General features: G+C 43.2%; 1 protein-coding gene across 8 annotated transcripts in view; it reads left to right on the top strand.

Moving 5' to 3' along the window:
* kmt2d (lysine (K)-specific methyltransferase 2D) overlaps window positions 1-17,401 on the top strand; it is a 34,445-nt gene extending 17,044 nt beyond the window's left edge. For all 8 annotated transcript variants that reach the window (XM_041799128.1, XM_041799124.1, XM_041799127.1 and 5 more), the window contains exons 34-55: window positions 278-417; window positions 799-2,594; window positions 2,686-2,809; window positions 3,139-3,220; window positions 3,301-3,367; window positions 3,476-3,708; window positions 3,816-6,722; window positions 6,798-6,947; window positions 7,057-7,221; window positions 7,338-7,485; window positions 7,610-7,691; window positions 7,790-7,962; window positions 8,140-8,264; window positions 8,349-8,484; window positions 8,788-8,909; window positions 9,028-10,417; window positions 10,522-10,658; window positions 11,287-11,417; window positions 12,015-12,300; window positions 14,167-14,240; window positions 14,325-14,433; window positions 14,526-17,401. In XM_041799128.1, coding sequence (XP_041655062.1) covers window positions 278-417; window positions 799-2,594; window positions 2,686-2,809; window positions 3,139-3,220; window positions 3,301-3,367; window positions 3,476-3,708; window positions 3,816-6,722; window positions 6,798-6,947; window positions 7,057-7,221; window positions 7,338-7,485; window positions 7,610-7,691; window positions 7,790-7,962; window positions 8,140-8,264; window positions 8,349-8,484; window positions 8,788-8,909; window positions 9,028-10,417; window positions 10,522-10,658; window positions 11,287-11,417; window positions 12,015-12,300; window positions 14,167-14,240; window positions 14,325-14,433; window positions 14,526-14,618 — 8,670 coding nt within the window. In that variant the 3' untranslated portion in view covers window positions 14,619-17,401. The remainder of the gene's footprint in view (window positions 1-277; window positions 418-798; window positions 2,595-2,685; window positions 2,810-3,138; window positions 3,221-3,300; window positions 3,368-3,475; window positions 3,709-3,815; window positions 6,723-6,797; window positions 6,948-7,056; window positions 7,222-7,337; window positions 7,486-7,609; window positions 7,692-7,789; window positions 7,963-8,139; window positions 8,265-8,348; window positions 8,485-8,787; window positions 8,910-9,027; window positions 10,418-10,521; window positions 10,659-11,286; window positions 11,418-12,014; window positions 12,301-14,166; window positions 14,241-14,324; window positions 14,434-14,525) is intronic.
* Window positions 17,402-19,157: the final 1,756 nt, after the last annotated feature.

Here is a 19,157-nt window from a genome sequence, read left to right as displayed (position 1 = left end):
CTACATGGTAGATTTTATGTAGAAGCATAAATCGGGCTTAAAGAGACAGATGGCTGTTCCTTTACACGCCTGGACAGCCTGTGGCATGGCTGTAGCCCTGCTCCTTTTGTCCCCTAACAATAAATTGATCACCTGTACCTTGTATGATAGCATACACATTGTCTGTGTGTCACTGAGGCATATTGTAAATGGCTTTAATGGCAATAAATGAACCTATTTACCTTTGCTACTATTAACTGGATGGTCAGTTTATCTCTGCTGTTTTTACTTTTTCCAGGATCGTGCAGCTGCTACTTCTTCTGGAGCTCAGGCTTCGGTGGCAGGAAAGATTCCAATGCCTGTTGGAAACGGGGAAGACAAACTAATTCGCCCACCACCTACAGGAACCCCTGCCATCATGGATCCCAGTGTACAAAGGTTGGAAGCTCGCTTAACTACATTTTTATTAAATCAAGTGACATACATCAGTAGTTTGCCTTTCTGGGGTGCCTGTAGCCTAGTGCTTATTTACCCCCTCCTCAATTCACAGAGCCCCCCCCCCCCGACATTTTTTCTTTGACAGAATAATGATAACTAGACAATTATCAATTATATTATGTTCTTTGAATTTTTTATAGAGCTAGGATATGTCTAACTGCACACAGACATATCCTAGGATGTTCCTGGAAATGAAATACTGCTCCAACCTAAAAGACATAATTGGCACCCCAGATTAGCTCCTCTCATCCATTTTAAATTGGATATAGTGCAAACAGTATAAAAATTGAATGGTTTTCCTATCATGTGTCTGTTCTTCAGGCCACCTGGGCCAATGCGACCTCAAGGCATGTTTCCCCGTCCACCGTTCCATCAGCAGTGGCAAGGTCAGGCTCCAGGTCCACAGAGGTTTCCCCAGCCTGGCATGGAGGCTATGGGCATAAGGCACAACTTAAATCCTGCTGTAAACATCCCAGGTATGGAGGGCATGGGTAACCCAAACATCATACCAGGACATGGAGGAGAGACTATGCAGCCAATGGGTCAGGGGCCCCCACCACAGTTCATTGAATTAAGACACAACTCACAGAGGCTACCCCTTCGACCCCAGTTCATGCCTCGTGGACCCCAGCCTAGACCTCGTCTTTTTGTCCCGCAGCAAGAGATGTCAGCGCCATTTATTCAACAACATCCCATAGCTCAAACTGACGGCATTCAAACAGAAACGGGCAGCAGCTCACAGTTGAGGTTACAACAAGGTGGACTTTCAACTCTAATGCCTCAGCAACCAGCAGGACCAGTAACACAACAGTCCCAACTACCTCCCCAGACAGCCACTTCAGCTCCAAACATCCCTGGCAGTGAGCAGCATGAGCCGTCAAAAACAAGTGTAGCTCAAGGGCCACGACCTGCCACGATAGGAAACAGTGAGGAGCTGCCGGAGCCTGACCTTGAAGGGCTTGGGGACGCCCCTGGAGATGGAGGTGTGGAAGATGAGGATGATTTGGCTCTAGATTTGGACCCAGACAAAGGGGATGATGACTTGGGTAACCTGGACAACTTAGAGACCAATGATCCACATCTGGATGACTTGCTTAACAGTGATGAGTTTGACCTTTTGGCTTACACTGATCCTGAGCTCGACCAAGGAGACCCAAAAGATGTCTTCTCAGATCAGTTGCGGTTGGTGGAGGCAGAGAGTGAGGCGCCTTCATCTTCCTCTGGGTCTGTTCCTGTTAAAGTGGAGAAGAAAACCAAGACAGAGCCAGGACAGAAGTCCATCACAACACCCCCTGCCACTACAGGGGGTGCTTCAGAGCAACTGCCATCTTCTTCAGAAATTGCTGATGCTTCCAAGGTCAAAGCAGAGAACAGAGGTCTGACCCCTCAGCAGCAGCAGCCAGGACACCAACAGCCTGTGGTGAAAGATGAATTAGGGGAGGCTGTGTCGATGCTTCTTGGTGGGGACACACCATCAGCCAAGCCTGCTCAGACAGAAAACCAACCAGCTTCGCTAAGTTCAGTTAGACTAGGTGGACTCCAATATCCACTGCCGGGTCAAACTGATACGCTGCCTTTTCCTTCGGCTGCTCCACATGCAGATATTGGCGATGATCCACTTGGGCTCCCTGATGTAGGTGGACAGCACTCTCCTGCTGTAGATTTAGCAAAGGTAGAGAGCTCTTTAGAAGGTGAACTGCCTCTACTGATTCAGGATTTGTTAGAGCATGAGAAGAAGGAACAACAGAAGCAGCAACAGCAGCAACAGCTCAGTTCCCTTCACCAAGTAGGCATGGCGCCTCATTTTCCGGGCCTCCCAAATCAACAGCAAAACCCACAAGCCCCTGGGCAGATTATGCTGCCACAACACCATCGACCACAACATCAAGGAATGATGGCTCAGCCTGGAATGGGACCTCGTGCACCACACATGCTACAACAGCAGCAGCAAAGGCTCATGGGAAGTGGAATGGCACCGCCTCATATGACTATGGCCCAGCAGCAAGCCATGATGAGAATGGGGCAGCCAGGGATCCATGCGGGTCTTGGTCATCAACAGCAGCCGCAGCAAGTGGTGAAACAATCTCCTCTGGCCAATAACTTCTTCCCGGATAAAGGTACAACATCTGAATATCTAATTTTTCTGTAAAAGGCATAATTGTATGTTCTTTCCACCCTAAATGAACAGTCTTTTTCTTATTCTTTCAGATTTAGACAAATTTGCTACTGATGACATTATGGATCCCATTGCCAAAGCAAAGATGGTTGCACTCAAGGGTATCAAGAGAGTGTTGGCACAGGATCCAATGGTTGTTCCCCCTGGCATTAACAGGTACATTTTGAGTTAATAAGCTCTGGTTTACATTATCGTCAGTTCATTAATAGTTTTAACTGTTTGAACTGCTGTTTGTTTAGAGCCAAACAAACATGGAAGTTGACAGTCTGGCAATTTAAAACATACCCATTGACAATTATAATTTCTTAATTTATAGCATTTTTATAGGTCTTGACACAGAATAACTTTTCAACTCTGCACTTGGAAATTATTTAGCTAGCTGTCATTTATTAAAACAACCTTACTGACCCTTGTCATCTGATAGTTGAGAGTTTTATCAGTATCTTTAATTTTTTGCTTTTTTTTTTTTTTTTTTTTTTTTTCAGGCAACAAGTATCTCTGCTTGCACAGAGGCTCGCTTCTGCACCGGGCGCAGATCCTTCTCAGCTTTCATCCGGACCACCAAAGGTATGCTGTATTGCCTGTCAAAATGTATTTTTCCTAGCTCCACCTGATTTGTTATTGAAATGCTGTCCTTTTCTTTGTAGGAGGGAGAAACAAGTGATCCCACCCAGTCAAGACCCAACCCTCCCCAGTTTGTGCAAGGAATCATCAGTATGTTCTGTCTTAAGCACTCCTTGTTTAGGGGGAATCAAATTACTCTGAAATGTTTTGTTGCTTCCCCAGTACTCTTAATGGATTAATTACTCCCTTCTGTTTCAGATGATGCAGAACAGCACCAATATGAGGAATGGCTTCTCCATACTCAACAGTTACTCCAAATGCAGCTGAAGTTTTTGGAGGAGCAGATTGGTGTTCATCGCAAATCTCGCAAGGCCCTGTGTGCCAAGCAACGTACTGCAAAGAAAGCTGGAAGGGAATTTGCAGAGGCAGATGCAGAAAAGCTAAAGTTAGTCACAGAGGAACAGAGCAAAATTCAGAAACAGCTTGACCAGGTGTGTAAATGTATCAAACTTACCAAATTTACAAACCTTTTTAAAGCAAAGACATTTGGCATCTTTGTATCCTAACTGATAAAGTTTTCTAAATTTCTTTGCTCTAGGTACGCAAGCAGCAGAAGGAGCACACAAATCTAATTGCAGAATACAGAAGCAAGCAACAGCAGCATCAACAAGGCTCAGGTCTTCTTGCCCCAGGTGCACAGGGTCCAGCCCCACACATGTTTCCCAAGATGCCTGGTCAGATGGTGATGGGTCAGCAGGGAGCACCAGTAATGGGCCAGCACCCTGGCATGATGCCCCAAGGTGGAATGCCAGTCAGAATGCCACAAGGGCAGCCCTTCATGGGTGGGGCCCAGCCACAGCATCCTGGTCCTCACAGAGCTAGTGGTGTAAGGCCTCCAGGTCCCCCTGGTGCTCCTGCAGGATTTTTCCCCCAGGGACCTGGAATGCAAGGTGCAGACCCAAGACTTCTTCAAGAGAGACAGCTTCAACATAGGATGCAGATGGCAAAGCAACAGCAACAGGCGATAATGGGCCAGCAACCAATGCAACACCCAAATCAACAGCCTGGTTTAATCCCTCCTCCACAATCCGGTATGATGGTGAATCCACTAATGGCCCAACAACAAGCGAATCCTCAACAGGTAATGCTGGCCAACCAGGCCAATCAGCAGGGCATAGTGCAGGTTCCTCAAGGAATGGTTGGAAGCCAGCCTGGGACTCCAATGCCACCAAACCTTCCCACAGGACAGCCTATGAACCATGCTCAGGGCATGATGGAAGCTCAACCAGGGATTATGGGGAACCATCCTGGTGTACCACAGCAACAGAGACCCCAGATGATGATGGGACAGCAGGGAATGGTAGGTTCTCCAGGTCATCCGGGCATCAGGAGTCCTCAGGCCCAACTGACTCCCCAACAACAGAACATTCTGGCCCAACGCATGCTTGCATCTCAGCAGCAGCAGCAAAATGTTGCAAAAAATATTGCCCATCTTCAGCAGCAGCAGATGGCACAACAAAGACAACCAATGCAGTTGATGAGCCAGTCTAGCCAAGAGCAAGGAGGGCATTCCAAACCCTCAACCCCGCAGATGGGCTCTTCCCCTTCAGCTGGAAGTACCACGCCCCAACCACATGGAGCTTCAGACAGCCAAAACTCAGGCCCCAAAGAGTGTGGGATTCTCAGCCCTGATTCCAGAACACCACCGCAGCAGTCTGGGCCATCCACTCCTAATCAGAATTCCCAAATAGGCTCTACAAATGATCAACAGCAGCAACAACAAAACCAGGCTTTTATAGGCCAGCAGCAACAAATTCCTCAGCCTGGACCTGAGCAACAGTCAGGTATAGCTGGAAACCAACAAAGTGGTGTTCTTCAGCAACAGCAGCAACAAATTCCACTCATTCTCCAGAGACAACCTTCCATGGGTGTGGACAAGCCTGGTCCAATGACTGTTAAAGAGGAAGGAAAACCAGCAGATTTCTTAGCTCAGCAACAACAACAGCAAACAGTTCAAAATGCATTGCAGCAATCACAAGATCCCAGCATACAGCAGCAGGTCCCAGGCCATCCTGGACAGCAACAGCCTGTAATGATGGGCCCCAGTCAACAACAGCAAGCTCTCATGGCACAGCAGCAAAAACAGCAGGCCATGATGGGTATGATGAGAGCCCAGCAGCAAGGGATGATGGCACAAAGGCCTGGACTTCCACCTGGACAGATCCGCACCCCTATAAACATCCAGGCGATTATTGCTCAAAACCCTCAACTCCGTAATCTTCCCCCAAACCAGCAGATACAGCATATCCAGGCCATGATTGCCCAGCGCCAGCTCCAACAGGGGCAGATGCTCCGGATGTCAATGGGTCAAGGCCAGCAAAATCAGTTACGGCCTCACATGCCACCAGGACAGGTGCCACAGGTTGGGCAGCAGATGCCAAGGTTGGAAGGCCAACAGATGCCATATGGAGCAATGGGCAAGCCGGGAGCAATGGGCCCTCAGCAACAGTCAGCCATGATGGGCCAGCACCCTGGTTCTGCTCCTCAGATGCAGCACGGGATGATGGTTCCTGGCCAGCCACAAGGAGGGGAGATGATGCAACGTATGATAAGAGGTCAGGTATCAGTACCACCCTCCCCCGTGGACCAAGGCCGGATGATAAGGCCAACATCTCCTCGTCAGCCATTGACCAACTCTCCTGGGGATCCACAAAAGCATGCATTTAATCAAGCAATGGGTATGCGTCCGCCCACTCCCAACCAGAACCATCAAGCACTAATGGCTGCTGCAGCTGGTCGCATGCAGGGCTCTCCATCTCGTGCATATTCGCCAAGAGGTCCATTTGGCATGAGCCCAGCCCACCCAGCGTCACCCCTCTCTTCTCATGTCTCTTCACCTGTTGCTGACAGCAGGGCAGGCAGAGGGAGTCCATACAGCCAAGTCAGGGCATCCCCACTCAGGTCTCCTGGAGTGAAGAGTCCACTGGAATGTTCAGGAATGAAAGTTGAAACTCAGACAGCCTGCAGTGAAACACCCCAGACAGCTGCAGGTATCCCTAATGGTCCACAGAAAAGCATAAATATTCTGCAACAGCCAGAGCAGGGCACAGACAGTCATGCTGCCAATGCACAACAAGGCTCAAGAGCAGGAGAGATGTGCAAAATGACCCTGCAAAACATTAAACAGGAACCAAGCGAGGTTCAGTGTGATGGTGAGGCTGGGGATCATGCTGAGGCTATAAAACGAGAAGCAATGACCGATACAGGTGCCTCTGGGAACAACACAGGCTTTATCAATGCTGGAAACATGCCTGGAGACCCTGGGAGTCAAGGCCCTAGATCTGAAACTGGACAGCAACTTTTACAGAAACTCCTGAGAACAAAAAACCTTCAGCTTAGTGCTCAGAGGCCATCGGAGGGCATCCACAATGAGATCAATGGCCACATAAACAGCAAACTGGCAATGCTGGAGCAGAAACTTCAAGGAACTCCAAGAAATATGGAAGTATGTATAATTCTTTTTATTGTCATCATATTTATTGTTGGGCAAGACTCATCTGAATTGTGTCAACCCTTACAGGATTTACAGTCTATAACTAAAAGGGCTCCTGCACAAAAGCCAAAGCGTATTAATAAAGTCGCTGGAGACCGAGGGCCAAACGCACGCAAAAAGAATAAAAAGGAGGAGGCTGGAAAAAGTGCAGAAGCCCTGATAAAGCAACTCAAACAGGTAAAATGGTTGCAATTTTTATTTCCATCATTATTTCTTTATTCTTGTCTTGTAATTAATTTTCTTGAATCCATCTTAATGAATGGGTAAAACGGACATACCTTTTCAGGGACTCTCTCTGCTGCCTCTGATGGAGCCTTCGATCACTGCCAGTCTGGATCTGTTTGCTCCTTTTGGAAGCAGCCCAGCCAATGGCAAAGCCCAGCTCAAGGGATGTTTTGGAAATGCAGTGCTTGACAATATCCCAGACTACTACTCTCAGTTACTTACAAAGGTAAACCTGAGCCTCTACATGTACCAATGAGTAGTTTTGCCTTGCTGGAACTAGATTGGTCAAGGATCAAGTCTTGAGAACATATTTAATGAGAGTAATATTTTGTGCTTTTACAGAGTAATCTCAGCAACCCACCAACACCTCCGTCGTCCCTGCCACCTACTCCTCCACCTTCAGTACAACATAAGCTGCTGAATGGAGTGACACCTGGGGAGGAGATGTCTGAGGGTCAGAAAGACACAGAGCCAGCAGAAGAACCAATGGGTAAACGATGAGGCATTTGGCCTGAAATAATGAATTTTTATTCAGATTAAATCTGCATTTGTGCATTAAGTGTGTCTCAAAAATCATTTCTGCTCATGTATTTCACATTCATCATCCCCCCCAGATTCTGTTACAGAGGAGGTTAAGAGTGTAGACATCCTAGCAGCTCTCCCCACCCCACCACATAACCAGAATGAGGACATCAGGTACTATGGGTCAAACCCCTTGGGTTTCTCTGGAAATCAGAATATTTGGATGTACTGTTGCTGAGTGGCTATAAATGTAGGAAATTACTTTTTAACAGGATGGAGAGTGATGATGAGGATGCCCCAGAAAGCATCATCCCTGCATCCTCCCCTGAGAGTAACATAGGGGATGCAACACCTCGTTTTCCTCACCTACGGGAGCCTAAAGAGGAGGAGACGGAGAGAGCCATATCCCCCATCATCCCTGTCATACCTCGCACTGCTATTCCAGGTATTACACAACATTCAAATCTCCAATTCTCTGAAATCAAAGCTGCTTTGCACACACATATGGTGGAACCTATCCTGGATATTAAATCTCTTTGTTTCAGTCTCATCTACTTTTACCATTAAATCGATTTAAAGTGCTAGAAACATGCAGATTCTAATTTTCAATTTCTCTTTGTAGCATTCCCAGAAAACAAACCATTTGAAGCAGCTGATAGCAAGGTCGTGTCTGTGTCCAACCACTGGGACAAGGCTAAAAGCAATGAGGTGTCTGTTACCTTCATGCTGACTGCTGCAGCAGCAAAGGTATTAAACCAGCATATTATTCAAGCCTGTTTGACTTCTCTTTAACTTAATTGTTGGCAGAAACCTAAATTGACTCTTTTGTAGAAACTGAACCATGTGATGATGGCCATGACCCAGCTGCTTAATATCAGGATGCCTGGTTCTTATGAGGTGACTTTCCCTCCACAAAACCCTGACATACCTGGAGCTGATGGGCCTGAGAAAGGAGCTGGAGAGTCAGGTATGTTTGTAGACATTTGGGTTTTCCCAATGTCTTTCCTTTTTTATTTTAATAAAATTTAGGGCAGTTCAATGTTTGTTTTATAGCATGCAGTTAAAAAAAACAACTTATTAGAAAACAAAAGAAATATTTTGTTCCTTTTACTCTTTAGTGTTGTCTTTTTTATGCATAGATCGAGCAGTAGTAGTTTGGATACTCTGTCAAAATTGTTCTGATAAGTAGATTTTTTAAGAACAGGAATGGTAGAATGCAGCTTTACTGTTCTGTAACCTGAATCTAATATAAGATGACCATGCTTTCCAGGAGTGCTTTGCACAAAGGACAGTCCTTCACCCAGTCAGGATGAGTGGTTAAGGCAGTTTGATGTTTCTCTGCCAGGCTGTACACTGAAGAAACAAGTGGACATTCTGGCCCTTATAAAGCAGGTCAGTTATGACAGGTCACTTGAGATTGGATTGTTTTTTTAATGTATCTTCTTCTGATCATATGTCTTCTTTGATTTATTTCTTTAAAACTGTTCTCATTTGTGCACTATTCTCTCAGGAATTCCCAGAAAAAGAGGACAAACCAGCCCAGCACTGTTACACGACAAAAGTAAATGACTTGGATGTGCGGCACCTTCCTGCTATACCAGTGGAAGAATCTCCACCTCCATCACCGTCCCCTCCACACCCTCCCCCTTCTGACCTCGTTCCAACTATTGAAGCTGAACCTACCCAAAAATCAGCTTCTCCATCCCCAGCTCCATCCAGTCCCACTGGGGTCCAGATCAAGACTGAGCCTGAACAGAGTGCTGATCCTCCTGCTGGTGCTGCTTCACCAGCTGATGTCCCAGACTCTGGTGCTGCTGCTTCTTCTTTTGCTTCTGCTCCAGAATCAGACACAGATCTCAAGACTGCCTCTGAAGTTAAAGATCAAACCGCTTCAGCAGAAGATCATCAGAGTCCTATTATAAAGGAGGAGGACTCGGCCTCTGATCCAGTTCAACCTCCTGAAGATTCTCCTGACAATATGGACTCCTCCCCTAGGGCTGTCAAGCAGCGCAGGCCTCTCTCCCCTGATGAGGAGATAGTACTTCCCAAAGTAAAAAAATGGAAGGGGATTCGCTGGAAGCGTCTTCCCATTGTCATTACAATACGGAAGGGTGGTTCTAAAAAAGAGAACAGCCGTGAGGTGGCTGAGCTGATGGAACGCCTGCGCATAACTCTTCGACCGGACAAGCTCCCAAGGGATAAACGTAAGTGTTGCTTTTGCCACGAGGAGGGTGATGGAGCAACAGATGGGCCTGCTAGACTGCTCAACATTGATGTGGACCTATGGGTGCACCTGAACTGTGCCCTGTGGTCTACAGAAGTGTATGAGACACAGGGTGGTGCCCTTATCAACGTGGAGGTAGCGCTGCGTCGTGGATTACGGACTCTTTGTGCTTACTGCCAGAAAACAGGGGCCACCAACAGCTGCAACCGCCTGCGCTGCCCGAATGTCTACCACTTCGCCTGTGCCATCAGAGCACGCTGCATGTTCTTCAAAGACAAAACCATGCTGTGCACTCAGCACAAGCTGAAGGGCCCCAGTGACGATGAACTCATCACGTTTGCTGTTTTACGGCGAGTCTACATTGAACGGGATGAAGTGAAGCAGATCGCCAGCATCCTACAGCGAGGTGACCGGATCCATTTGTTCCGTGTTGGGGGTCTCATTTTTCATGCTGTCGGTCAGCTTCTCCCATCTCAGATGGCAAACTTTCACTCATCCACCGCCATCTTCCCTGTCGGATATGAGGCCACACGCATTTACTGGAGCACACGTCTGCCCAACAAGCGCTGTCGCTACCGCTGCCGCATCAGCGAGGATGATGGTCGGCCGCTGTTTGAGGTGCGAGTTCTGGAGCAGGGCATGGAGGATCTGCATTACCGAGACACCTCCCCAGAGGGTAAGTGCTTGGACACAGCTCCATACTTATTTCAGTATTCTACTTCAAGACTAAAAATATCCACCAACTTCAAGTTGATTAAGTTTTCCTATTTTTGTTTCAAGGGATCTGGGACCGGGTGGTTCAGCAGGTGGCTACGCTCCGCGAAGAATCTTCCATGTTGAAACTGTTCACTGAACATGTAAAAGGAGAGGAGATGTACGGCCTCACAGTTCATGCTGTCATGCGCATCACTGAGTCGGTAAGAATGCTGTTCAGGAAAAAGGGCACTATCTTATCTCACATTTATGCTGGTTCTATCATCCACTTAGAAGTCAAGCCCTTTACAAGCAGATGTTTACATGCAATGGGAGTTGATGTCATTTTAATTGTTAGCATAAAATTTTATGAGTTCTGTTGATAACTAGGGTTGGGCACCATCTTGATTCTTTCAAATCCAATTCACATTCTGGTTCCGATTCCTGCTTGATTTATTAAATCTGGTTCTAGTAGAGTCTCCATTATGATTCAATTTTTTAAGCATTAAAAAGTAACAAATTTTCCTTCTGTTATTGGGATAGTAATGCTCTCAGTAGTAAATTCCCCTTTGTTAATGAAAATACACTTAACTTATTCTTGTAATGAATGTAAAACAAAACTATTTGAGCCAGTAGTGGAAAAACATAAAAATATATGAGAATGTTTTTATTATGTTTTATTATCTTTTGTTAGGTAACTTGATTTATTTTCAATAATAGCACACAATAATATCAAGCTAGGCTTAAATCTGTGGATATCACTATGGATAACCAGATACACTTGCTTCAGGGCTACACAAGTTTACAGTGATTTACTACAGAATGCATATCTAATGTGTCTTTATTTTTCAGTTGCCTGGAGTTGAGAACTGTCAGAATTACCAATTCCGATATGGTCGTCATCCCCTGATGGAGCTCCCTCTCATGATCAATCCCACTGGCAGTGCTCGCTCTGAGCCCAAAGTCTCCACACAGTGCAAGAGGTAAACAAAAATGATTTTAGCTAAAAGCAGTGTTAATTTTGGCAGCTGTTTTTAATTTTAGTCTAGTCTTAGTTGACAAAAACTCAAAAACATTTTAGTCTAGTTTTAGTCCGTAAAAAGTCCTCACATTTTAGTCTTTGCTTTTAGTCCAAGCATTTATTTTCTTGCCTAAATCTGATACCAAATCATGGTAGTGTGTTCTATGCAGTCTGCTACACCTGTGGTCTCTGCTCTTTACAGCTGAGAGGCAGAATAGTTATAGATGCATTATTTTTGACAGATTTACCCACAGTGGAGAAATATCACAGATTTTGAATGTCTGCCGAAAACTAAACTACATTGTAGTCTAGTTTTAGTCATCTTGACGAAAACTCAACTTGCTTTTTGTCAGTTTTAGTCATCACAGATCTATTTTTGTTAGTCTTAGTCTAGTTTTTGTCATGAAAAAAATGGCTGTTGACAAAATTAACACTGGTTAAAAGTCATCCACACAGTGCCAAAGATAAAGAAAAACTCTTGTTGATGGCAAAAGCACAGATTGTTGTTTGGGAGAGGAGACTGGATACCCGCTCACACTTCTCTTCTGTTCCTTGCCAGGCCTCACACTCTAAACAGCACCAGTGTGTCAAAGGCCTACCAGAGCACCTTTACCGGAGAGCTCAACACACCCTACAGCAAACAGTTTGTCCACTCCAAGTCGTCCCAGTATCGCCGCCTGAAGACTGAGTGGAAGAACAACGTGTATTTGGCACGATCACGCATTCAGGGCCTGGGTCTGTACGCTGCTAAGGATCTGGAGAAGCACACCATGGTCATCGAGTACATTGGTACCGTTATCCGCAACGAGGTGGCCAATCGCAGGGAGAAGATCTACGAGTCACAGGTATGTCTATGAGTTCAGGCACACATAGGAGGCATTTCTTTGAAGTCAAATTTACAAAGTTTCTTTTCAGTGTGTACATATAGGTGAATTTCAGAAAGTTAGAATATCATGTAAAAGTCCTTTTTTTCCTGTGATTTTTTTCAGAAACTTAAATTTCCATTAATTCAAGATTATCATATACAAAGAAAAATATTTTTAAGACTCTTTGTTTTAATCTAGACAATTGCAGCTCAAAATTAACAATGATAAAAATCTACCATCTCAGAATATTAGAATGTCACCAAACAGCAGTTCAAAAAGGATTTATAATACAGAATTGTTGACCTTCTGGAAAATCATGTTTACTAATTCACTCAGTTGGAGCTCCTTTTGCACCAATTACTGCATCTATGTGACATGGCATGGAGCCAGTCAGTCTGTGGCACTGCTGGGGTGTTACGAAGCCCAGGTTGCTTTGATAACAGTGTTCAGCTCATCTGTATTGTTGAGTCTGGTGTCTCTCATCTTCATCTTGACATTTCCACAGAGATTCTCTATGGGATTCAGGTCTGGCCAGTTGGCTGGCCAATCAAGCACAGTAATACCACGGTCAGTAAACCAGTTTCTGGTAGTTTTGGCTTCAGTCCTACTGGAAAAGGACATCAGTGTCTCCGTAAAGCTCCTCAGCAGATGGAAACATAAAGTGCTCTAAAAGCTCCCTGTTGATGGCTGACAGCTCTGGCTATGGACTTAATAAAGCACAGTGGGCCAACATCAGCAGGTGACATGGCACCCCAAACCATCACTGAGTGTGGAAACATCCCACTGGACTTCAAGCAGGGGTGTAAAGTAATTAATTACGTTTACCTCAAATTACATTTTGAAATCAGCACTTTTACTTAAATAAGTTTTAACAGAAGGAACTGTACTTTTACTTGAGTACTATACTCCTGTACTTTTTCCGCCTCTGTTGACTGTACTGTGATTTTAAATCTGTGGATATGTGGGTGCATTTTCCCATCATGCTTTTGGGCAGAGTGTTTAGATGAGTTTCATATGTGTTTAGTTGTTTGGATGTTGCCTGTTGTACAGTGATCCCTAATGGAGTTCTTTTGCTCATGTTTAGAGTACATTGCTGTTAATTTTGATAGGAGACATATTGTTTGCACCATGAGTGAAGTTACCCACTGAGTTAGAGTTCCAACCAGTGACTTTAGGTGCTCCTACAGGACACATAACGTATATTCTTCATCAGTATGCATCGCCTTGCTATAAGGTTGACTCTCTGCTATGTTCTTATCAGATGAGGCCCACCTTACCACGTATCTTCAATAGTTACTGCAGCTCTGTCAAGTTATAAAGTATCTAACATTTTTATCAGTGTAGTTTAACTCTGTGTAGTGTGGACTAATATTACACTTTTACATACAGAGATACAGCCTCTGAGAACAGCCCTTTCAGCAGTGGCCTTCTGTGGCTTACCCTCCTTGTGAAGGATGTCAGTGACTGTCTTCTGGACATTTGTCAAGTCAGCAGTCTTCCAAAGTGATTGTAGTCTTGTGTACTGAACCAGAATGAGAAAATAAAAAAACCTTTGGGAACTGGACTTTTTCACGATATTCTGATATTTCATGATAGTGCTTTTTTGAGCTGTATGCTGTAATTATCAAAAAAATCTAAAATATTTTACTTTGCATGATATGAATCTAGAATTTATGGAAATTTTACTTCCTGAACTTCAACATGATATTCTAATTTGTTGAGATGCACCTGTATATTTATTCCACATGTGGACAACTCTCCAGAACCCACATGTAGTGATGCTCTGGACTAAAATTGAGATTTTTTTTAATCAAAACTTTGTCTTTTTGTCTTCTTCTTTTGCAGAACCGTGGCATTTACATGTTCCGCATTAACAATGAACAGGTGATCGATGCCACTCTGACAGGTGGCCCAGCTCGGTGAGTGTTCATCCGTGAATTAGTCTTTCATTTAAAGCCCTTGAGTTAGAATATTTTTACACTTTACTATTTCCTCCTATCCAGCTACGTCAACCATTCCTGTGCTCCCAATTGTGTTGCGGAGGTGGTAACATTTGACAAAGAAGACAAGATCATTATCATTTCCAGCCGCAGGATCCCTAAGGGAGAAGAGGTACAGATCATCAGAAACCTGAACATTCAGTTTGTTTAGTTTTTCTGCTATTTATAACCCTTTGTGCAATTGTATCTTCTTCCAATCTCTAGCTGACCTACGACTACCAGTTTGATTTTGAAGACGATCAGCACAAGATCCCTTGCCATTGTGGAGCGTGGAATTGCCGAAAGTGGATGAACTAAACAGAAGAAAATTGAGAATTCTCCTCTCACTGGTGCCAGAAGACTCTCGCGCCAAAGCCTTTGAATCCTACATAGCCAGTGCATAAGCTGATGTGAAAGACGAGGAGGAAGGTGGGGCCTCCGTCGCTGAAAAAGACTAAAAACGTTGACACCTGTAGCCAAAGGTTTGAAGAGCATTAATCAATAATAGCAAGCAACCATTTCCGCCAACAGCAACTTGATGGTGGCACTAACTTTCATGTTCAGACTAAATAAATCTCCCTCTCCTCAGCCAAACCCCCTCCCCCACGTTTCTCGACTGTTTTCGACAAGCTTACAGCGGCTGGAAAAAAAACAATCCTCAACATCTACCAAATGACCCTCTGATATCAATACTCGACAAAAAGCCATTTTTAAAACTACTAAGAATGAACTAATGCATTTTTTTATGTTTCAAGTTGGACCTATTTCCTGAACACAGCTCCCCCTTCACCTCCCAGAAAAAAGCACTTTCCCATCAAGTCATCAATGAAGACAAACGTAGATATTCGGCTAGCTAGACAATCTCGACGTGGTTCTGCGAAAGAGCTGCATGTGATCGATGGAAAATAAATGAAAAAGGTGTAAGTTAAGATAAAATTGAAATTATTGATGTGTGGCTCCAGAGGCAGCAGATGTTCTGACCGTGTGGAGTCCCAAGGTGGGTTGTCGGACCCAGTCTACCTCATTGATATAGCGGGAAGTGACTGCTTTGTATAAAAACTGTTAACTGCTACTGTGGAACCGGGGGAGGGGGGGTAATTTTATGGGCTTCTCGGACAAGCAGGGAAACTTAAGCAGCAGGTTTGCTCTATCTACTCTATGCTGATGATGATTTACAATATTGAGCCAACATAATTATTATTCATGAATTGTTTATACAGAGGAATTATATGACAGTTTTGATAAGATATTGCATTAAAATCACAATCAAAAAGCTTAGCGGGTGTCCTGTATGCCACCAAATCATCCTGGATATTAATGTAGCTTTTTCCTTTTTGTTCTTTTTATTTATGTGTCTGGAAACCATATTTGTTAGCTGTGTGAAATCACAACAACATCCACCTTTTTAATTTGCTTTAACACAACAATGTGAGTGAATGGCTCTGTGATCACAGGACTTTGTAGTTTTTTAAGATGACTACAAAGTCCAGAAATAACCAGTTACACATTTTGCTTCATTTCTTGAAGTTCCACTTGTTGAATACCAGACAGTGGACGCATGACTACTGTCCCATGAAATGCTTTTTACTCCCCTCAACGGCTCTTCTCACAACTCAACCTTAATCTTTAAATCATGCCTCTTCCTCTGTATTCTGTAGTGGACTGTTGTTAAACTTTACTGTAGTAAGTCTTCCTCTGCCTGGGTACAGCCTGCAGTGTTTCTACTTCCCTCTGTAGTGTGCTTTTTTTTCTAGTGCTGGTACTGTCCTCTCCGAGGCTGGACTGATGGCAGGGAAAGACTTATTGTAAAAAAGGGCATTTGTTTTCATTTCTATGTAAGATGAATGAAAAAAGTCTTTAAAGGGAGCTTTATTAAAAACTCCACCTTCCCATACTACTTAGTTTCCTCCTTCTCCTAACCTAAGACCTCACATGATTTAAAAATGCAAAGTTGTACAAACTGTATATATGGTATATGCATTGGGGGGGACAGCAACTCTTTATTCAGCCCCTTTGTAATCAAGAAAGTCAAGAGTGTAGAGAAATTGAAAAAAATCAACCACTGGATATCATTTTAACAAAGATAAAGCTGTATATAAATATAAATATATGTAAAATGGCAAACTAATATCTTTATGTATATGAACCAGAGTGTTTTGCATTTACCTGTTTTTTCTATTAGTGTTTTTGCTATAAGCTCTCAGAGACAAGTTTGTTAAAATAGGTTTGAGAAAAATGTCCGTTTCCTCTTGACTCGACTTCGACGAGAGGCCGGTGTGATTAAAAAACTGCTTGGATTCATGTCAGGGGTGGTGGATTATTAGATATGAAAATCACTTCATGAGTACAGCAGTACATTGGTGCATAGCATTTGTATTTATGTAATATTGTTCGTGTTTATTTTTCTTTTTATTTATGCTACTGCTTGTTGATTACCAAAACCTGTCCCTTCATCGGTCACAATTGGATTCATATACTCTTGAATGAAAATCTTGACCTCCCTAGACTATTGTTAGTGTTCTTGCTTTTTTCTCTCTTCCCTATAGAAGTGAATGTGTTGGTAAACCTTGTGAAATGGTTACTTGGCCTAATGTATGTTATGATGTAATACTCAAAGTTAACCCCATACTTAACCTGGTAATGAATTGCACTCGCATAGTATAACAGAGATCTTCTCTAAAGTGGTAGATATTGATCAAGTATCCGAAGCAGTGATATGATATATATATATTTTTTGGTATGTTTCTATTTCAAGGGAAGACCATGACGAGACATTATGCCGCTCACTGGATTTTAGCCTGAATAATTTTTAAACCTCTCTGAATCTTAATTTAAGTTCTCTGCATATCTTATAATTTAATAAAGTTTGCTCAAAAATTGAAGGTTTTTTTTAACCTCACCTACTTTTTAAAAAGATGTTGCATCTGTACAGCAGAGATACTTTTAGGGAATATGAATAAATATAATGATCATTTTTATTGTATGTGGCATGTTTTGTATGGATATTATTTTGAATTGTACATATTTTTTTCAGGACGCAAGAGGTTGTATCTCTTTATATACAGCTGTCCCACTCCCCTTCCCCTTCATCTTATTTCTTTGTCTGCTTTTGTTTCTTGTAAAGGAAAATAAAATGCATTTTAAATATGTCCTTATTCTCACCGTTTCCTGTTTTTATTCAAAACACGCTAAGAGCAGCCCTGACATTGAACCTTCGGGGTATAAATTAACCTGTAAGGTAGGGATTTTATTTCATCTGAATGAAAGCTTCATTAAAGTTTTTGTATGCATTTTGCCACGTCTTCTGACCTACACAAATGTAGACAATTTTGACAGCAGTGGTTTGTCTTGATGATGAAGGTCTACCAATTTAACAAAAACCAATGAATGACACAAACTTACTTTTAAAAGTAAAGGCTTTTTATCTCAGTGTTTACAGTGCATATATATTTTAAGCATTGATTTAAACCTCTACCTTCACAAACCTGGCTGCTGAGAAATATCCCCACAGCATGACAAGAGGCTGCCACAACTGTGTTTCAAAATGGGGATTGTGTGCTTGGTGTCTTCCAAACATAGCACCTCTTACGCTCCAGAGTACAAGGGGTGCTGACCATAACATAATTTGCTTTCTGTTTGGCCATTAATCACCCCTAATGGCCCTCTATTCACAAATTATTTGACAAAATCTTTTCTCAGGTGATACTGCATCCAGTTTGCATTGTGGGTAATGTAGGTGAAAGGTTTGTTCGAGAATCAATGAGGAAAATGGATTCACCAGCTCTGCAGAGTACCTTGATTTTATAACAGGGTCCATTTTTATGTTAGTATAAAGATACATGCATTATAATGGCTACTTTGATCTAAGAGATTGATTCAGGTGCAACAAGCAAAGCACCCCCCCTCAAATGACACACAAATGCACACCACAGATGTTGAAAAAGTAGAAATCATACTTGATGTTTGAATGCACAAACACCGTACCTTCAAGTTAAGTTTATGTATTAATTTTGTCTTAAGTTGCATCTTTTGTGTGTGGTAAAATGGTTAAAATGCTTTTCAGTAATAAACAAGTTTTGGCTTCTTCTGCATCGTTTTATCAAATGGGGGTGGCCGTAGATCAGTCTGTAAGGCCTTGTGGTGAGAACTGGAACGTCATCGTTTCAGGTCCTGGTTGGAGCAATGTGGTAACTGCTCTTAGAGAGATGCCAGTTCACTTCCTGAGTACTGTGAGGTGCCTCTGTTCACATTTAGGTGGAGCTCTTCTCTCGATGGCAGAAGCCTCCACTCTGACATCTCTTGATTAGTGCATGTCTGTAGAAAACTTTCTGTGCATGTATTTCAGCCTGTGTGAGAAGCATGCAGGCATGAAAAAGGGTCAGGGGTGAAAAAGGTGAGAAGGATACGACCCCTCTAGGGGGGTCCTGGGGCATGCTCCCCTGGAAGAAAATTTTGAATATTTCATATTTAAAGGCATCAATCTGATGCATTTTGAGAGAAAAATCAAGCAGAATTATAAGACAGTATGCATGTATAATAAAGTATCTATCTATACATGGTCACATTATGCTATATAACCAGGGCCGCCCCTGGCCAAAGTGAGGCCCTAAGCAGACTCGGACATCCTCGACATAGTCACTTAACAAAACTCATAAAAAATTACCTTAAAATAACTTGGAAATATATTACTACAATAATAAAAAAAAGTTTTTGCTACAAAGCCCAAGATAGTTACAAAGACATAATTCTTAGTTGTAATTAAGTCTTTATCAAGGATAACATACCAAAAACTACCACAGACCTGTGACTTTGACCAAAACTAACTTAATCTGAAAGAAAGTCACAAAAATGATTAAT

This window comes from Cheilinus undulatus, linkage group 11, assembly GCF_018320785.1.
Source record: "Cheilinus undulatus linkage group 11, ASM1832078v1, whole genome shotgun sequence".
NCBI lineage: Eukaryota > Metazoa > Chordata > Actinopteri > Labriformes > Labridae > Cheilinus > Cheilinus undulatus.
This window is presented reverse-complemented; position numbering and strand designations above follow the sequence as displayed.